At 35.2% G+C, this 15,472-nt stretch overlaps 1 protein-coding gene across 2 annotated transcripts in view; it reads right to left on the bottom strand.

Moving 5' to 3' along the window:
* RIPK2 (receptor interacting serine/threonine kinase 2) overlaps positions 1–15,472 on the bottom strand; it is a 29,504-nt gene that overhangs the window by 7,415 nt on the left and 6,617 nt on the right. For both annotated transcript variants that reach the window (XM_047842621.1, XM_047842622.1), the window contains exons 3-7: positions 14,975–15,130; positions 7,058–7,215; positions 6,308–6,357; positions 4,832–4,993; positions 388–473 (exon numbers count right to left, since the gene is read on the bottom strand). In XM_047842621.1, coding sequence (XP_047698577.1) covers positions 388–473; positions 4,832–4,993; positions 6,308–6,357; positions 7,058–7,215; positions 14,975–15,130 — 612 coding nt within the window. The remainder of the gene's footprint in view (positions 1–387; positions 474–4,831; positions 4,994–6,307; positions 6,358–7,057; positions 7,216–14,974; positions 15,131–15,472) is intronic.

Raw genomic sequence — 15,472 nt, 5'->3', positions numbered from 1 at the left:
TCTGGTAAACTCTATCGCCCTAATACTGTAGCCTGTATTTGTGAAAAGTAGATACATAAAAATGGAATTTTTTTTTTTTTTTAATTTTTTTTTTTCAACATTTTTAATTTATTTTTGGGACAGAGAGAGACAGAGCATGAACGGGGGAGGGGCAGAGAGAGAGGGAGACACAGAATCGGAAACAGGCTCCAGGCTCTGAGCCATCAGCCCAGAGCCTGACGCGGGGCTCGAACTCACGGACCGCGAGATCGTGACCTGGCTGAAGTCGGACGCTTAACCGACTGCGCCACCCAGGCGCCCCTAAAAATGGAATTTAAGCTGAAAATCTCCATGAATTATATATAATTATTTAAAGTTCAATTTCCATTATTTCATTTAGCAATTTACCTTTGTTTTCTTTAGTTGAATAACAGCTTCAAGAAAAGTTATCTCTTCAAATGTCCTCAGAACTGGTTCAAGTTCTATTAAACATTCTACATGAGAAAAAAAAAACTATTTGAGTTCAGATCTAATCATTAAATTGAAAAATATAAATGCTAATATTTACCTGATAAGGCCCTAGGTCAATTTTTCCCCAAACTGATGACACTCAACTCTGTTAAGAGCCTTTACATATGCATATAGATAGAAATATAGATCACAAAATACACTTGAGAGTCTAAAAATAAACCTTTAGAGTTATGGTCAATTGCTTTTTGACCAAGTTGCTGAGGCAATTCAATGGGAAAAGGATCATCTTTTCAACAAGTGGTGCTAGGACAGCTGGCTTTCACATGAAAAAAGATAAATAATTTAGACTCTTACCTCATGCCATACATAGAATTAACTTGAACCGTATTGTGTACTTAAATGTAAATACAGGAGAAAATCTTCATGACCTTTGGTTAGGTAAATAATTTTTAGATATGACATTAAAAACAGGGTCCATAAAGAATTGTAAATGCACTTCAAAAAAACTGAAAACTTTTGCACTTCAAAAAGCTGCTATTAAGAAAAATGAAAAGACAAGCCCCAGACTGGGAGAATATTTTTTGCATATCATGGATCTGGCTAAGACTTATACCTAGAATATATAAAGAGCTCTGACAATAATGAGGCAAATAAACCAATTCAAAAATGGGAATATAACATGATGCAACCATTTGGGAAAACATTTGGGAGTTTCTGAAAAATGAAAGATAAATTTACCATGCAACTCAGCAACTCAACTCATAGGTACCAATATAAGAGAAATGAAAACATGTTCACACAAAGACTTGCATATGAGCAGCCACAGCAGCATTATTCATAATAGCCAAGAAATAGAAACAATCATAATCACTACCACTACAACAACAACAACAACAGCAACAACAACAACATATAAACTTGTTGCCAAAGGGAGAGGCCAGGGCTCCGGATATAAAACTGAGCATCACTAACGGATGGTATATAAAGCTTTGGTGTGGACTGGATCACCTAGGGGGAGAGTATAGATAGTAAATAGGTAGTAAAGGATCCACGTTAGAGCTCTGAAGCATTCCAACAGTTAGAAATTGAGTAGAGGAAGTGAAAGAGACTGAGAAAGAGAGGATGCTGAGAGTGTAGCTTCTTCTGTCTTGAAGCCACCAGAAAGAAAGTTTCAAGGAGGGAATGTCTAATCTGGTGAGAAGCCAAGTAAGATAAGCAGGATTTTCTAACATTACCATCCTTGGTAACTCCAACAGTGTAGCTTTCGTGGAGATATGAAAACAGAAGACTGATGTAAGTTTGTCAAAAACTGAATCAGACGGAAAGAAGCAGGGAAAACAAGTACGGGTAATTCCTACAAGGTGTTTAGATTTCAATGGGGGCAGAAAAATGAGGTGACACTGAAAGATGATATGGGGTTAAGATTTTTTTCCTATATAAAGATAGGAGATAATAATGGAATATATCTATATGACAGCTGAATGACCCACTAGATAGGCTGAGATGGACAGTCAAGAACAGAGACAGAATATAAGCACGAGAAGCTGAAGAGGGCTTGGGAATTGTATCCAGAGCACAAGTGATACGTTTACATTTGTGTTAAGTATATATATGGACACTTTTTTCCACTGGAAAAGAGACAAGGCAGGAAAGATGGATACAAGTACAACGAAGTTTGAAGTTTGTGGATACGGTAGTGGAACTGTGAGGTAGTACTCTCTTATGGTTTCTATTTCTTAGTGCAGTGTGAGAACAGGTGATCTGTTAAAGGGAAGATGGAGCATGGGACGAAGGAGGTTTAAGAAGGGATGCTATGGGGCACCTGGTTAGCTCAGTTGGTTGAGCGTCCCACTCTTGATTTCAGCTGAGGTCGTGATCCCGGGGTCGTGGGATGGAACCCTGCATAGGGCTCCATGCTGACTGTGGAGCCTGTTTAAGATTCTCTCTCCCTCGCCCCTCTCTCCACTTGCACTCTCTCTCTCTCTCTCTCAAATTAAAAAAAAAATTTAAAAGAAGGGAGGCTAAGGTATTAACCCTGTCTTCTTTTCCTAAGCTCAGAATCTACCAAGAAAAGCCACAAAAAAAATGATAAATGATGATTAAAGTATCACCTTTATGACCAATAAAGATTAATAGGGAAATTACCTTTAGATCTGTAGCCAAAGGGCTTGGAAATAATTCACAGCTTTACTCAGCCAGAGTCTACATCTACTTCCACATGGGGGAGCAGAAAATGTACGTATCCTTTAGATAGGCTGACTTCTAAAAGAAGGAAAAAAAACTGAGAAGGGACCAGGTAAGCATGCTCAGTTTTTCTCCAAAATTAACAAATAAGATAAAGTCTGAGGAAGACTGCTGAGGGACACATAGAAGTTAGAAAATATTTTCCCTATACGTTGCTTTTTTGGGGATTGAAATGGAATTTCATCTTCACTTTGGAAACATAAAAAAATGGGATTGTGTGTCTCCGACAGTAATACAATATAATCACTGATTAAGACAGCAAATCTCAAACTTTTAGGTCTCAGGACTCTTTAAAATTATTGAGTATCCCAGTTTTTGTATATGTGGGTCATATGTATTGATACTTACTATATTAGAAATTATAACTGAGAAAATTTTAAAACATCGGAGTGCATGAAAACACATTCCATTAATTGCTGGAGCAGTGAAACCATCATACCTGATTTAGCCTCTGAAAAAATCCACCGTGTATTCATGAGAGAATGAGAATAAACAGGGAAATTAACATATTACTATTTCTTATTCTGAAAACAGTTTTGATTTTGTGAATCCTTGTGAAAGTCTCAGGAACCAACCACCCCAGGGGTCCTTGTACCACACCTTAAAAACAGTTGATCTCTGAGAATGGAATACTAGAGATGTATTTGAGAAGCATAATAGAATTGCTAAGTAGTGTTTAGTGTGTAGTTTTGGCCACTAATTTAAAGAGAAACCAATAACTTCCACTTCTGGAGCAATAGAGTAGGATTTACCGTCCTGCCCTAAAATGACCCCAAAAAAAAAAAAAAAAAAAACCAAACAAAATACACGAAACAGTGGTTTTCAATACACTAGATACTGGGCAACAAAGGACAGAGATCTCTGAGGTGGGAAACAAATAAGGTGAGCCCTAGGACTGCCCAGGCTTGCTGCCTAGAGAGAGTTTCCAGCTGCAGCTTATAGGGAAAGTAAGGTGGGAACTCACTTCTCAACTGAGTGGAAAGTTAATTGAGGAGAGGGGGCTGAAAGTCTGGGTAGACCAAGGTAGATAGAGTTCAGAGGACAGTACCAGAGAGGGGAGAGGTAACACAGAGAGACAGCTCTGTGATCTGCAGAGGGCTCCTTTAAGTACTGATCAATGCAGGGTAGAGAAATCATTAAGCCAAAAGTCAGTCTTCAAAGAACAATAAAGAAAAACCAGGAAGTCTATAGAAAAGTAAGTATTGCCTAAAGGTATGATCTTCATAGGAGCTAGAAGTTTTAGAGAATGGAAAAGAAATGAGTATTTGGAAGTGGCACTGGGGACAAGGGAGATATAGACCCTCCCAGATAGCTCTGGGAAATATATGTGAATCCATTACAAGCAACTTTTGATTTTTTAAATATAGTAATGATAAGCAGTGAACACAAATTGTGAGTAAAAAATATATTTCATTGCTTTTATAGTTAAAAGATGTTTAACTATAATTAAATATATTTTAATTATATGTTTAAAATATGTTTTAATTAAATATATTTCATTGCTTTTATAGTTAAAAGCCTAGTCTGTGGCTTATTTTTCACTTTATCTTAATCACATCTCTTGAAGTGCAAAAATTTTCAATGTTTTCCAAGTCCAATTATCCTTTTTTTCATGTATCTTGTTTTTGATGTCATATAGAGAGTTCTTTGCTCACCATAAGGTCATAAAAATTTTCTATGTTTACATTTAGATGATGATCCATTCTACCTCTGAAATAAATCTTAATTCTATCTATCTAATTTTTCTATCTAGGATTACCACCTTAATTAGTAAACTCTTGACAGTCTCTTAGCTGGTCTCTTTGCATCCACTCCTGCCCTTCTTCAGTCAATTTTCCACACAGCAACAAGAGTGCTCTCTTCAAAACTTCAATCAGATCATGTCATTTCCATACAACACACATATTAATGCTATTCTATTGTACTTGGAGTAGATTTATAACCTTTTGGTGGTAGCCCAACAGCTTCTCCTTATCTCTCTAATCTCATCTCATAAAATAAAAACAGCACCTGAATTAAAAAAAAAAAACCTTTAAGTTTGCCATCTAACTTGTGTAATTTTTCAAGGAATATTTTATTCATAGTATAGTCACTATTTTTCTAATTCCAAATGTCCAAATTAAAACTGTACACTCACTTAGGAAAGATGGTCTTTCATCTGGATTTTGTGCCCATCCACTTTCTATTAGAGAGATCATGAGTGCTCGATGAGGTATATCCAATGGTAAATTTTCTTCATTAGTGTCAGGTCGATGTCCTTGTGACACACTATACATGATCTGCAAAGGATTGGTGACTTCTGTCAAAACAAATATATTTCATTTATTAGAAATATATTATGATCTAATAGATTACTTAAATATGAGGGAAACTTAAACTGTTGGGAATAATGCATTATCCCCCCCGCCCCTGCTTTCTGTTAAAGAAATATATATGTACAAATATATATTCCAGTCATTGAGATTTGTCTGCCTCCTGTGGTGGAGTTTATAGCTTCACCTCACCTCATTAATTTTAAGCTTGGTCATGTATCTGATTTGGCCAATGGAATGTGAATACAGCAGAGCACAAGTAGAACTGAGTAGAACCTAGTATAGCCAAGGATGGCCACTCACATCATATGTGAATGAGAAATATACGTTTATTTAGTAAGCTACTGAGATTCTGAGGTTGTTACACATCAAACTGACCCTTACGAACAGAATGGAAGAATCAGAATAAAGAAATGGACAATATTATCAGAAAACTTTGAAATTATTCTTTAATGATTGCTGGTTATTACAGAAGAAGCATGAATTAAATTTTCAAATAAAGAATTTTAGAACTGGACTGAATCAAAAATAAATATTCAAAAATTTCATTTTGCAAATGAAAAAAAAAAGAGGACTCGAGATTTAGTGGCGTGATCACAGAGCTAATTACTATCAGAACAAGAATTATAATCTACCTTTTTCTGACCCTTAATCCAGTATAGTTTCCAATATACAGTGGATTCAGAATTGATAAACTATTATGTTTTTATAGTATGTTTCCACAAAATGAATGGTAGGCAGATTCAAAATAAGATGGGCTTTATTTAGATAGTTCTGAATGTGGCCTAGCAACATGATGTCATCCAGAACAAGGAAGTGAGGGGAACCTGGGTAGCTCAGTCAGTTAAGCATCTGACTTTGGCTCAGGTCATGATCTTGCAGTTCGTGAGTTCAAGCCCCATGTTAGGCTCTGGGCTGACAGCTCAAAGCCTGGAGCCTGCTTCGAGTTCTATGTCTCCTTCTCTCTGCCCCTTCCCCACTCACACCCTGTCTCCCTGTCTCTCTCTCTCTCAAAAACAAACATTAAAAAAAAAAATTTTTTTTTAAAGATTTAAAAAAAGTACAGGGGCGCCTGGGTGGCTCAGTCAGTTAAGCGGCCGATTCGGCTCAGGTCATGATCTCGCGGTCCGTGAGTTCGAGCCCCACGTCGGGCTCTGTGCTGACAGCTCGGAGCCTGGAGCCTGTTTCAGATTCTGTGTCTCCCTCTCTCTGACCCTCCCCCATTCATGCTCTGTCTCTCTCTGTCTCAAAAATAAATAAACGTTAAAAAAAAAAATTAAAAAATAAAAAAGTACACGTACCTTCAAAAGGCTGTTTTCTGGATAAGACTTCCCATGTGATAACTGCATAGCTGTTTAAGATAAAAATATACATACAGTACATTATAAACTATGCATAATAAACTAAAATAGCACTGATTTTAAAAGCTGACTACAGAGAGATCATTTTTGAAAGGGACAAGGTAGTGAAGTACTGTATAAAGAACTACCAATACAACCAAGACCATGAATATTTATATACAAGTTTGTTTTGAAAGGGAATTAATCCAATTTGAAAAATTAGCAAATTACTATAATAAAAATTTGAAGTTATAGGAAAGGATAATTTGTTGTGGATGATTCTTTAAAGACCTCTAATTACATGATTCTATTATTCACACAAAATAAACAGCAATAAAAAAGATGGTTTTATGTAGCCCTACTCTATTGACTTTTTTTGGTCTAAATACTATCTCCTTTTGCAGTGTTAAGTGTTGACCACACTGTTTCCTTCCCTCCTCCATCAATGTCAGATATGATTAAAAAAAGAAACCTTTGAGTACTATATTATAAATTCACAGGACAAAAAATGTGCCTTAAATTTTTTTCAAGGATGTAAAAGTAGCTTAAAGCAAGGAATCTTTTATTTGAAAAATATTAATCACTGTGGTCTCTATTTTTGCCACACTTATGAGAGAAGAGTAAAAATCACATTTTAAAATGTAGCTTTGAAATTCTGATTAATGTTATTTTTATACAAAGTTAACTCTGAGCAAAAGTAACAAATTATACCTATATATATCATGCTTGACACTGGCCCTTGATTTTTGTCCAGGTTCATAGTTCTCAGGTGGCATATAGATAATTGTCCCTCCTTCTGGTGAAGATTTACTACTTCGTGATTGTGAGAGGGACATCATACGCCATTTTGATAAACCAAAATCTGCAATCTGTAAGGGAAAAGAGTAAATAACTGAATTTAAAATTTTTTTCTTTAAAAAAACAAGAATTGACTCTTTGTCTATATTCACTGTATTGAGATATGAGACTAGAGGAAATGTTCTATATTAATATTTTCTTTCTAAATATTCTATCAGTTTCTTTATTAATTTTAGAGTGCTGAGCCCAATAACTCTAGAAGCAATAGATACTGACTTGAAGTTCAGCATAGTATCACAGATTTTAAAATGGAGAATGAGTTTTGAAAAATTAAGCAGGAATATTTTGTGCCTTAAATTCTGAATGAGCATATACACCAAACACTACTTTTTAAGACAAGTAGTTTTATAGCATGTGCTTTCAAAATTCACCCACACCCCAAAGAACTGCTAAACTACTGGTATCTAATATGATTGCCACTGGGTATTGTTTGCAACTCAGATTTATATGTTCTTATTTATAATGCCCTAAAAATAGTAAGCTTCAATTGTGAAGTAAAATTTCGATATAGTATAGGTCATTATTATATGATTTATGCTTACTGCTAAAAGAGTCACATCTGTTGGCAAGAGTCTATTTAGCATATAAAGAATATTTATGTCCATGACAAGGACTGCTTGAAGAATTATGGGTGACATTCTGTGCTTTTGATATATCCTTTAAAGTTCTGCTTCACTTGTAAATTTTATGCAGATATTCTACAACACCTTATAACTCTCTACTTAAAAGGTTCCTTATTTTTTTTAAAAAATGGAAGACAAAAGGGGCACCTAGGTGGCTCAGTAGGTCGAGCATCCGACTTCAGCTCAGGTCATGATCTCAGCTTGTGAGTTCGAGCCCCATGTCAGGATCTGTGCTGACAGCTCAGAGCCTGAAGCCTGCTTCGGATTCTGTGTCTCCCTCTCTCTGCCCCTTCCCCGCTCATGCTCTGTCTCTGTCTCTCAAAGATGAATAAACGTTAAAAAAATTTTTTTTAATGGAAGACAAAATAACAGAAATAGTATTTTATGGACAAAAGGGTATAGGACTCTAAAAACATTTAATTTGAATTACTTAGACCTTCACACTGCGTAATTTAGGATCAACAGAGGGAAATGAGCTCTATCCAGCACATCATTTGTGTTTCAATTACTTAACTCTTCCATTTTTACTAGTTTTAATAGAAGAAACAATTTGTTCAGTGTTTAGATAAATTCATTATTAAAAAAAAATTATGGCTCCACTCTAATAAGGGAGGGGGTACACTATATGAATTTTTCCATACATTATTAAAATAAAAGGGTAAGTCTAAGGAAAAAAATAGAAAAGACCCAGAGAAAATACGGTGCCAATACATGAAGAGCTACACTGGATTGACTGTGAAAGGCAATATACCATGTGGCTAAGAACACGGGTTCTGGAGCTTAGGTTATTTAGATTTAGATTCCAATACTACCACTTAATTAACTATGTGTGAACTCGAGCAAGTTTTTAAATTTCTCTGCCTCAGATGACCCATCTGCACACATGTGCAGTGGGGACAACACTATATCACAGGTTTGAGAAAATTAAATGCCTTATTCTAAGCAAAGCCCTCAGAACAATATCTGGCACACAATAAGTGATGATCCGTATGTGTTAATATTATTGTTTTGTATATGGGTTGCTCTTATTCAATACAATCTGCTCTTCCCACCTACTTTCTAAGAGCAAAAACAGCACTCCAGTTGCACATTTGCTAGAGTAATAAGCATTACTATAAGTAGAGTTTATTTTTGTGCAAGTGAAAAATTCTAAAAAAAAAATCTGAGATGTTGTCTCACCTTATACCTGAACCATAATTTGCAAACTCCTGGGATAAATGTTGGTTTGAACACAGCGTTAGAGAAAATGTATTCCTGAGCTTGCCTCCTTATGTGCTTTTTCACCTAAGATCTTCATCTTCCTCTTTTCAAACCTGACCTAAAAACCTAAATCAGAATTCTCTCTCTGAGCTAATTTAGTTTGGTTTTCACATGGAGCTATACTTCTCCCCTTTCTCTATTACAAACAATACCATTACAAAAGGCATGATGCAATAAATCTGGATCTTCAACAGAAAAAAAGTGAACAATGTGAGGGAAGGAATGATTTCTTGAAGGTCTTTAATCAATCATTCAGCCATGAAGACAGAGAATAAGAACTTTCCCATACTATGCAAGATTTTAACATGCATTTCAAAGCTAAAGGCTTTCTTTTTAAATAAGATTCTTTTAAAAATTAGAGGAAATTAAAACACACTACTATAAAAATCATCCACAATCCTACCACCCTACTAGAATAGCTACTTTCATTTACATATACTATCCATATCTATAAAACTATAAAATCAGCAGCAGCAAAATGTTTTGAAGATTAATCCTGAAGTATTGTTTTCTACATAAGACTGACAGAATAGCAGAGAAAGCAAGTATGGTACATATAAATATTTTCATTTCAAAGAAGCCTATCACTGGTTCATTTGTATATACAATACACTAATGAGCACCTGACAGATAACCAAACTTAATGCATTCTTTTTAAAGTAGAAAAGTCTCAGTTGATCTAAATCAGTAGTAAATATTTTTCTTTCAGCTATTATGCTTCTGGCTAGCATTCCAGTGAAAAAACTTACTTCAGAAAATGGTAGCAAGGTGTAAACATCCATTTAATTTTATTGAGTATTTTTAAAGATACGTACTTCATTTAAATGCCTTTCCAAGATGATAGGTAGGTTAAATAACTTACTTTTTTATGAGTCAGTGATGAACTTTGAATTTTTTTTTATTTGAGAGGGAGAGTGAGAGAGAGAGAGAGAAAGAGAGAGAGTGAGAGAGAGAGCGAGAGAGAGAGAGAGCATGAGAGCGAGCCAGCAGGGGAGAGGGGTGGAGAGGGGCAAAGAGAGGGAGGGAGTGAGGGAAAGAGACAGAGTATCAAGCAGGCTCCATTCTCAGCACAAAGCTTGATGTGGGACTTGATCCCACCATCCTGGGATTGTGACCTGAGCCAAAACCAAGGGTCGGATGCTCAACCAACTGACACACCCAGGCACCCCCAAACTGTGACTTTTAAGGGACATTTATAAAGTAAAAAATAGAGACATACAGGATACATGTAAAAGAATGCTACTAATTTATAAGAATAGTATTAGAAAGGTCACAGCTCTCTATACTAAAATTAATAAAAATTACAAAACTAAACAAAGTCAAACTATTTTAAATTCTATTCATTTCAAAGAAAGACCAAGAAAGGATACCGTATTGATCAGTGAAAAGAAGAAAGTAAGAATCATTACCTAGTACTTTGCTTCTATTTTCTCTATTTAGTTTCCAGACTGAGATGAAGAAACTCAAGTTCAAGGATGTTGAAAAGGTCAAGAAGGGCAAATCTCAGATTATTATATATATATTTCAGGTTATTGAGAATAGCAAAACTTTGGTTTGCAAGCATAATTCATTCTGGAAACATGCTTATAACCCAAAGCACTTGTATATCAAAGCAAATTTCAAGAACCATTGGCTAAGCTGTGATCATGCGACGTACAATGTAATGTATTAATCATATTGCAAGACACTGTTCATTTATCAAGTTAAAATTTATTAGAAATGTTAGCTCATCTTGTGGAACACTCGCAGGACAAGTTACTCACAAACCAAGGTTTTATGATACTTGCAAATACCTCCATGGTGCAATTAGTGCTCTTTGTGGGACAGAATGGATAGTATATGAGAAAACTAAATGTCATTCTGACTTTTAAAAAGGAAAGAAATACTCAGCAATCAAAAAGAATGAAATCTTGCCATTTGCAATGCCGTGGATGGAACTGGAAGGTATTATGCTAAGTGAAATTAGTAAGAGAAAGACAAAAATCATAGGACTTCACTCATATGAGGACTTTAAGAGACAAAACAGATGAACACAAGGGAGGGGAAACAAAAATAATATAAAAACAGGGAAGGGGACAAAACAGAAGAGACTCATAAATATGGAGAACAAAGTGAGGGTTGTTGGAGGGGTTGTGGGATGCGGGATGGGTTAAATGGGTAAAGGGCATTAAGGAATCTACTCCTGAAATCATTGTTTCACTATATGCTAACTAATTTGGACATAAATTTTAAAAAATAAAAAATAAAATTAAAAAAAATAAAAAAATAAAAAGGAAAGAAAATGTTGATTTTGCAAATCTACATAGTGGTAGAGACTGTGCTTACTCCTTGTTTAAAAATTTTAGAAAATTTAATAAAAGGGGTATGTTATGAGTAATTAATGGAAGAGCCAGCAAGAAGTCATCAAAAACAAATTATATTGACTGGTGGTCAATTTCAAATCTAATCTGATATATCCCAAGTACTTGGCACAATGCTTGCCATAGTACTGTTGCTCCATAAATATTTACTGAATAAAACACTGACCAATTTCATTTCCTTTTTTGACAGTAGTACGACTGTCAAAGCATAAATGTTAAAATAGTTGTATTTTACAAAACACTTTGTTATTCAAAGTAACATGTTTGACTATTAAGTTATCAGGCCTATCTGGTATACAGAGCAGATCTAGAATTCAGTCGTTTGTTTATTCAACAAATACGTAGTTAATACTTCAATATGGCATGTACTGAGCAGGTGGCAGTTAATAAAATAGACTAAATTTCAGTCTTACTGGAGTTTCTATTCTAATTGGGGGAGACAGTCAATAAATACATTAACAAAAATATTATGACAGGTGGTGAAAATAATATGAAGGAGCATAAATCAAGGTACAAACACATAGAGAAATTGGGTGAGTTGTCAGGGAAAGCCACTGTGAAGAAGGTGAGGGAATAAGCCAGGAGGATACCTGGGAAAGCAGTCCACTAAGGACTCTGATAATATATATATATTTTTTTAACGTTTATTTATTTTTGGGACAGAGAGAGACAGAGCATGAACGGGGGAGGGGCAGAGTGAGAGGGAGACACAGAATCAGAAACAGGCTCCAGGCTCCGAGCCATCAGCCCAGAGCCTGACACGGGGCTCGAACTCATGGACCGTGAGATCGTGACCTGGCTGAAGTTGGACACTTAACCGACTGCGCCACCCAGGCGCCCCAGGACTCTGATAATATTCTTAAGGACAAAATGGAGAAATATGGGCTGTCTAACAGCTCTCTTAGAAGTATTCCAAACAAAATTAATGATTATTCTCCAAAAGTGCTAATTAAAGATTGATAGTGACCTAGAGCGTGAGTCCTAGCAGCATGTTGTGCAGCTCTGATCTGAGTTGTGTACTGGTTAATACATAATCATTAAAGACACAAAAACTAGTTAATTAAATCTGGGGGTGACACCAATCTGGGAAATAAAATTAAAACGCTTGGACTAGAAAAGTAAAACTGAAATAGATCTTAAGAGGCTGAAGTAATCAATCAAATCTAACAAGACAAAATGTGATGATGTTCAAAAGTATTCTGCAAAGTATGTGATATGGCTTAAGCAACAATACCTGAAAAAAAAGAACCTCTCAGGACTTGCTGTTAATGCTATTTAGGGACGTGGGAAATGACACTTCCATCGAAAAGTACATTCATCGGTCACATCAGGAGTATTTTCTTTGTGAGGATAAAAATTGAGATTTACCCACAGAAGCATCTAGACAGCACCTGTGATTAAAATCCATGTAATAAGGAAATTTGTTGAAAGAACTAAGGATGTTTAGAAAGGAGAACAAAACACAAGTGTATGTGAGGGGCAGGGGGATTAGAGTCATCTTCAAACATTGAAAGGGCTGTCATGCGGAAGTAGAATTGGACTTGCTCAGGTTATCACAAAGAGTTAAACTAGGACCAATGGACGGAAACAAACGGAAGGTGTTTTGATAGATCATATAAGAAAATGTCACAGTCATTTAAGGATGGATATTAAGACTCCTTGTTATAGGATATTTGTCTTGGGAGACAAGGGACTATCGCAGTGAGGATTCAGGGGACTAGCTGACCATTAAGGCACTTCTACCCGCAAGGTTTTATAACTGTTGTAACAGATTAGTTTCTTTTTTTTTTTAGTAGTACTGAGGCAGCACCTAGCTTCTGTTTCCTTTCTGCTCCCATTTTATTCTAGGGAGAGGAAGTGCCTTTAACAGAGGTTTAGTTTTTCCTTTAACTTTTCTCACACTTTTTGTATTAATTTTTCTATGGTTCCAACTTCCCTGTTACTTTTTTCTTTGAACATTTTTTGATATTTACAATGATCTTCAATTATATATATTATTGTAAGAGGTGTAGCAAAATAACATAAAAACAAAGCAAGTTACATTTCGTATTAGCTACTTAGCAACTACTTTTTATTTGCTGTCATCAGTTAGATGTAAACTATGGAATCACTACATGTGATGCCTTTAGGCACCTAAATCTCATGCTTTATACAAAAAATTCAAACTATATCCTAGATTTAAATATAAAGCATAAAACTCTAAAACTTTTAGAAGGTAACACAGAAGAAAACCTTCAATACCTATGGCTTGATGAAGGCTACTTAGATATGACAGAAAACCATTGTCATAAAGGGGAAAAATTGATAAACTGGACTTCATCAAAATTAAAACTTCCTTTGAGAAAGACCCTGTTCAAAGTATGAAAAGAACAAACAATCAACTGGGAGAAAATATTTTCAAACTACATATCTGATGAAGGACTTCTCTCTAAGAAATCTAAAGAACTCTCAAAACCCAATAGTAAAAAGCCAAAAAATTCAAATAGAAAACGGCTTAAGACATGAAGAGACATTTCACTGAAAAGGATATAGAGAGAGAAAATAAGCAAATGAGAAAGTGTTCAATATCACTAACCATCAGAAAAGTGCAAATTAAAACTATGATAAGTTATCACGGTATACCTATTACAATGCTAAAATAAAAAACTGTGACAATACCAAATGCTGGTGAGAATGTGGAAAAGCTGAGTCAATCATACATTGCTGGTAGGATGTATGGTCATTCTGGAAAACAGTTTGGTAGCTTCCTAAAAAACTAAACAAACCCCCCAGCCGTTGCATTCTTGGGCATTTATCTAGAAGAATGAAAACATGTTCATTCAAAAAGTTGCACAGGATTGTTCATAGGAGTTTTATTGTAATTTCCAATGACTGGAAACAATGCAAGTATCTTTCAATACGTAAATGGTTGAACGACTTTGGTATACCCCTACCATTCATCAATAAAAAAGAACCAATTACTGATATAAGCAACAACTTGGATGGATCTCAAATGTGTTGTGCTAAGTAAACAAAGCCAATCTCAAAATATCACATACTGCATGATTGCATTTATACAGCATTCTCAAAATGACAAAATCATAGAGATGGAAAACAGATTAGTGGTTGTCCGTGGTTAGGGAGAGTAGAAGAGGGTGAGTATGAATATAAAGGGGTAGCAGGAATGATAGCTTTGTGGTGACAGAACAGTGCTGTATCTTGATTGTTATGGCGGTCACACATGTGATAAAGTGACATAAAACTACATACATGAATCTGTAAGAACTTCAAAATCAAAAGAAAAAAAAGGTTTACGTGACAATTTCAATTAAGGACATAATGACTTTGTATTTCATACCATAATTCTATCTACCTCTGGAGTCTAGAAAGAACTAAGCCACTGCAACAGGAAGAAGGGGCACTGAAGAAAAGAATTGCGGGCTATGGAAAAGCGAGGTATTAAATCAGCTAGGTAGGATGAAAAAAATCCTAAAAAGTCTTCAACACTATTAAACTCAAGGATGCAGATAAACTTTTTTCCAAATTACCTTAACATGAAATTCATTATCCAATAAGATATTTTGAGTCTTCAAGTCATGATGAAGTAGAGGAGGATTCATATTGTGCAGGTAGTTTACACCCAGTGCGATTTCATGCAGAATGCGAAATCTCAGTGGCCAAGCAACAACAGGATATTCCATTTTCTTCATATGATGAAAATAAAACCAAAATAAGTGACCACATTCATTACATTTCCACTTAGAAAATTAAATATTCCATGTGGAAATACAGCATAAGCTCAGGTCAAAACATATACTCATTTTTATTTCATAGTATCATGCTATCAATTATTATTTAACATTCTTATATCTTATTTCCCTCAGTTTTTAGAGAAAATAATGGCTTTATAATACTGATATTTCCTTTTGGTTTATGTCAGTAATATAACTACTTGGTATAGGCTCTTCTTCATTTAACACAGTTTCAATTTTTTTCTGTGTAATACCTGAACACATATACTCACACCTATCTCTTCATTCTATGGT

Source organism: Prionailurus viverrinus, chromosome F2 (genome assembly GCF_022837055.1).
Source record: "Prionailurus viverrinus isolate Anna chromosome F2, UM_Priviv_1.0, whole genome shotgun sequence".
NCBI classification, from domain to species: domain Eukaryota; kingdom Metazoa; phylum Chordata; class Mammalia; order Carnivora; family Felidae; genus Prionailurus; species Prionailurus viverrinus.
Note: the sequence above shows the minus strand (reverse complement) of the source record. Positions and strands in the feature narration are given on the sequence as shown.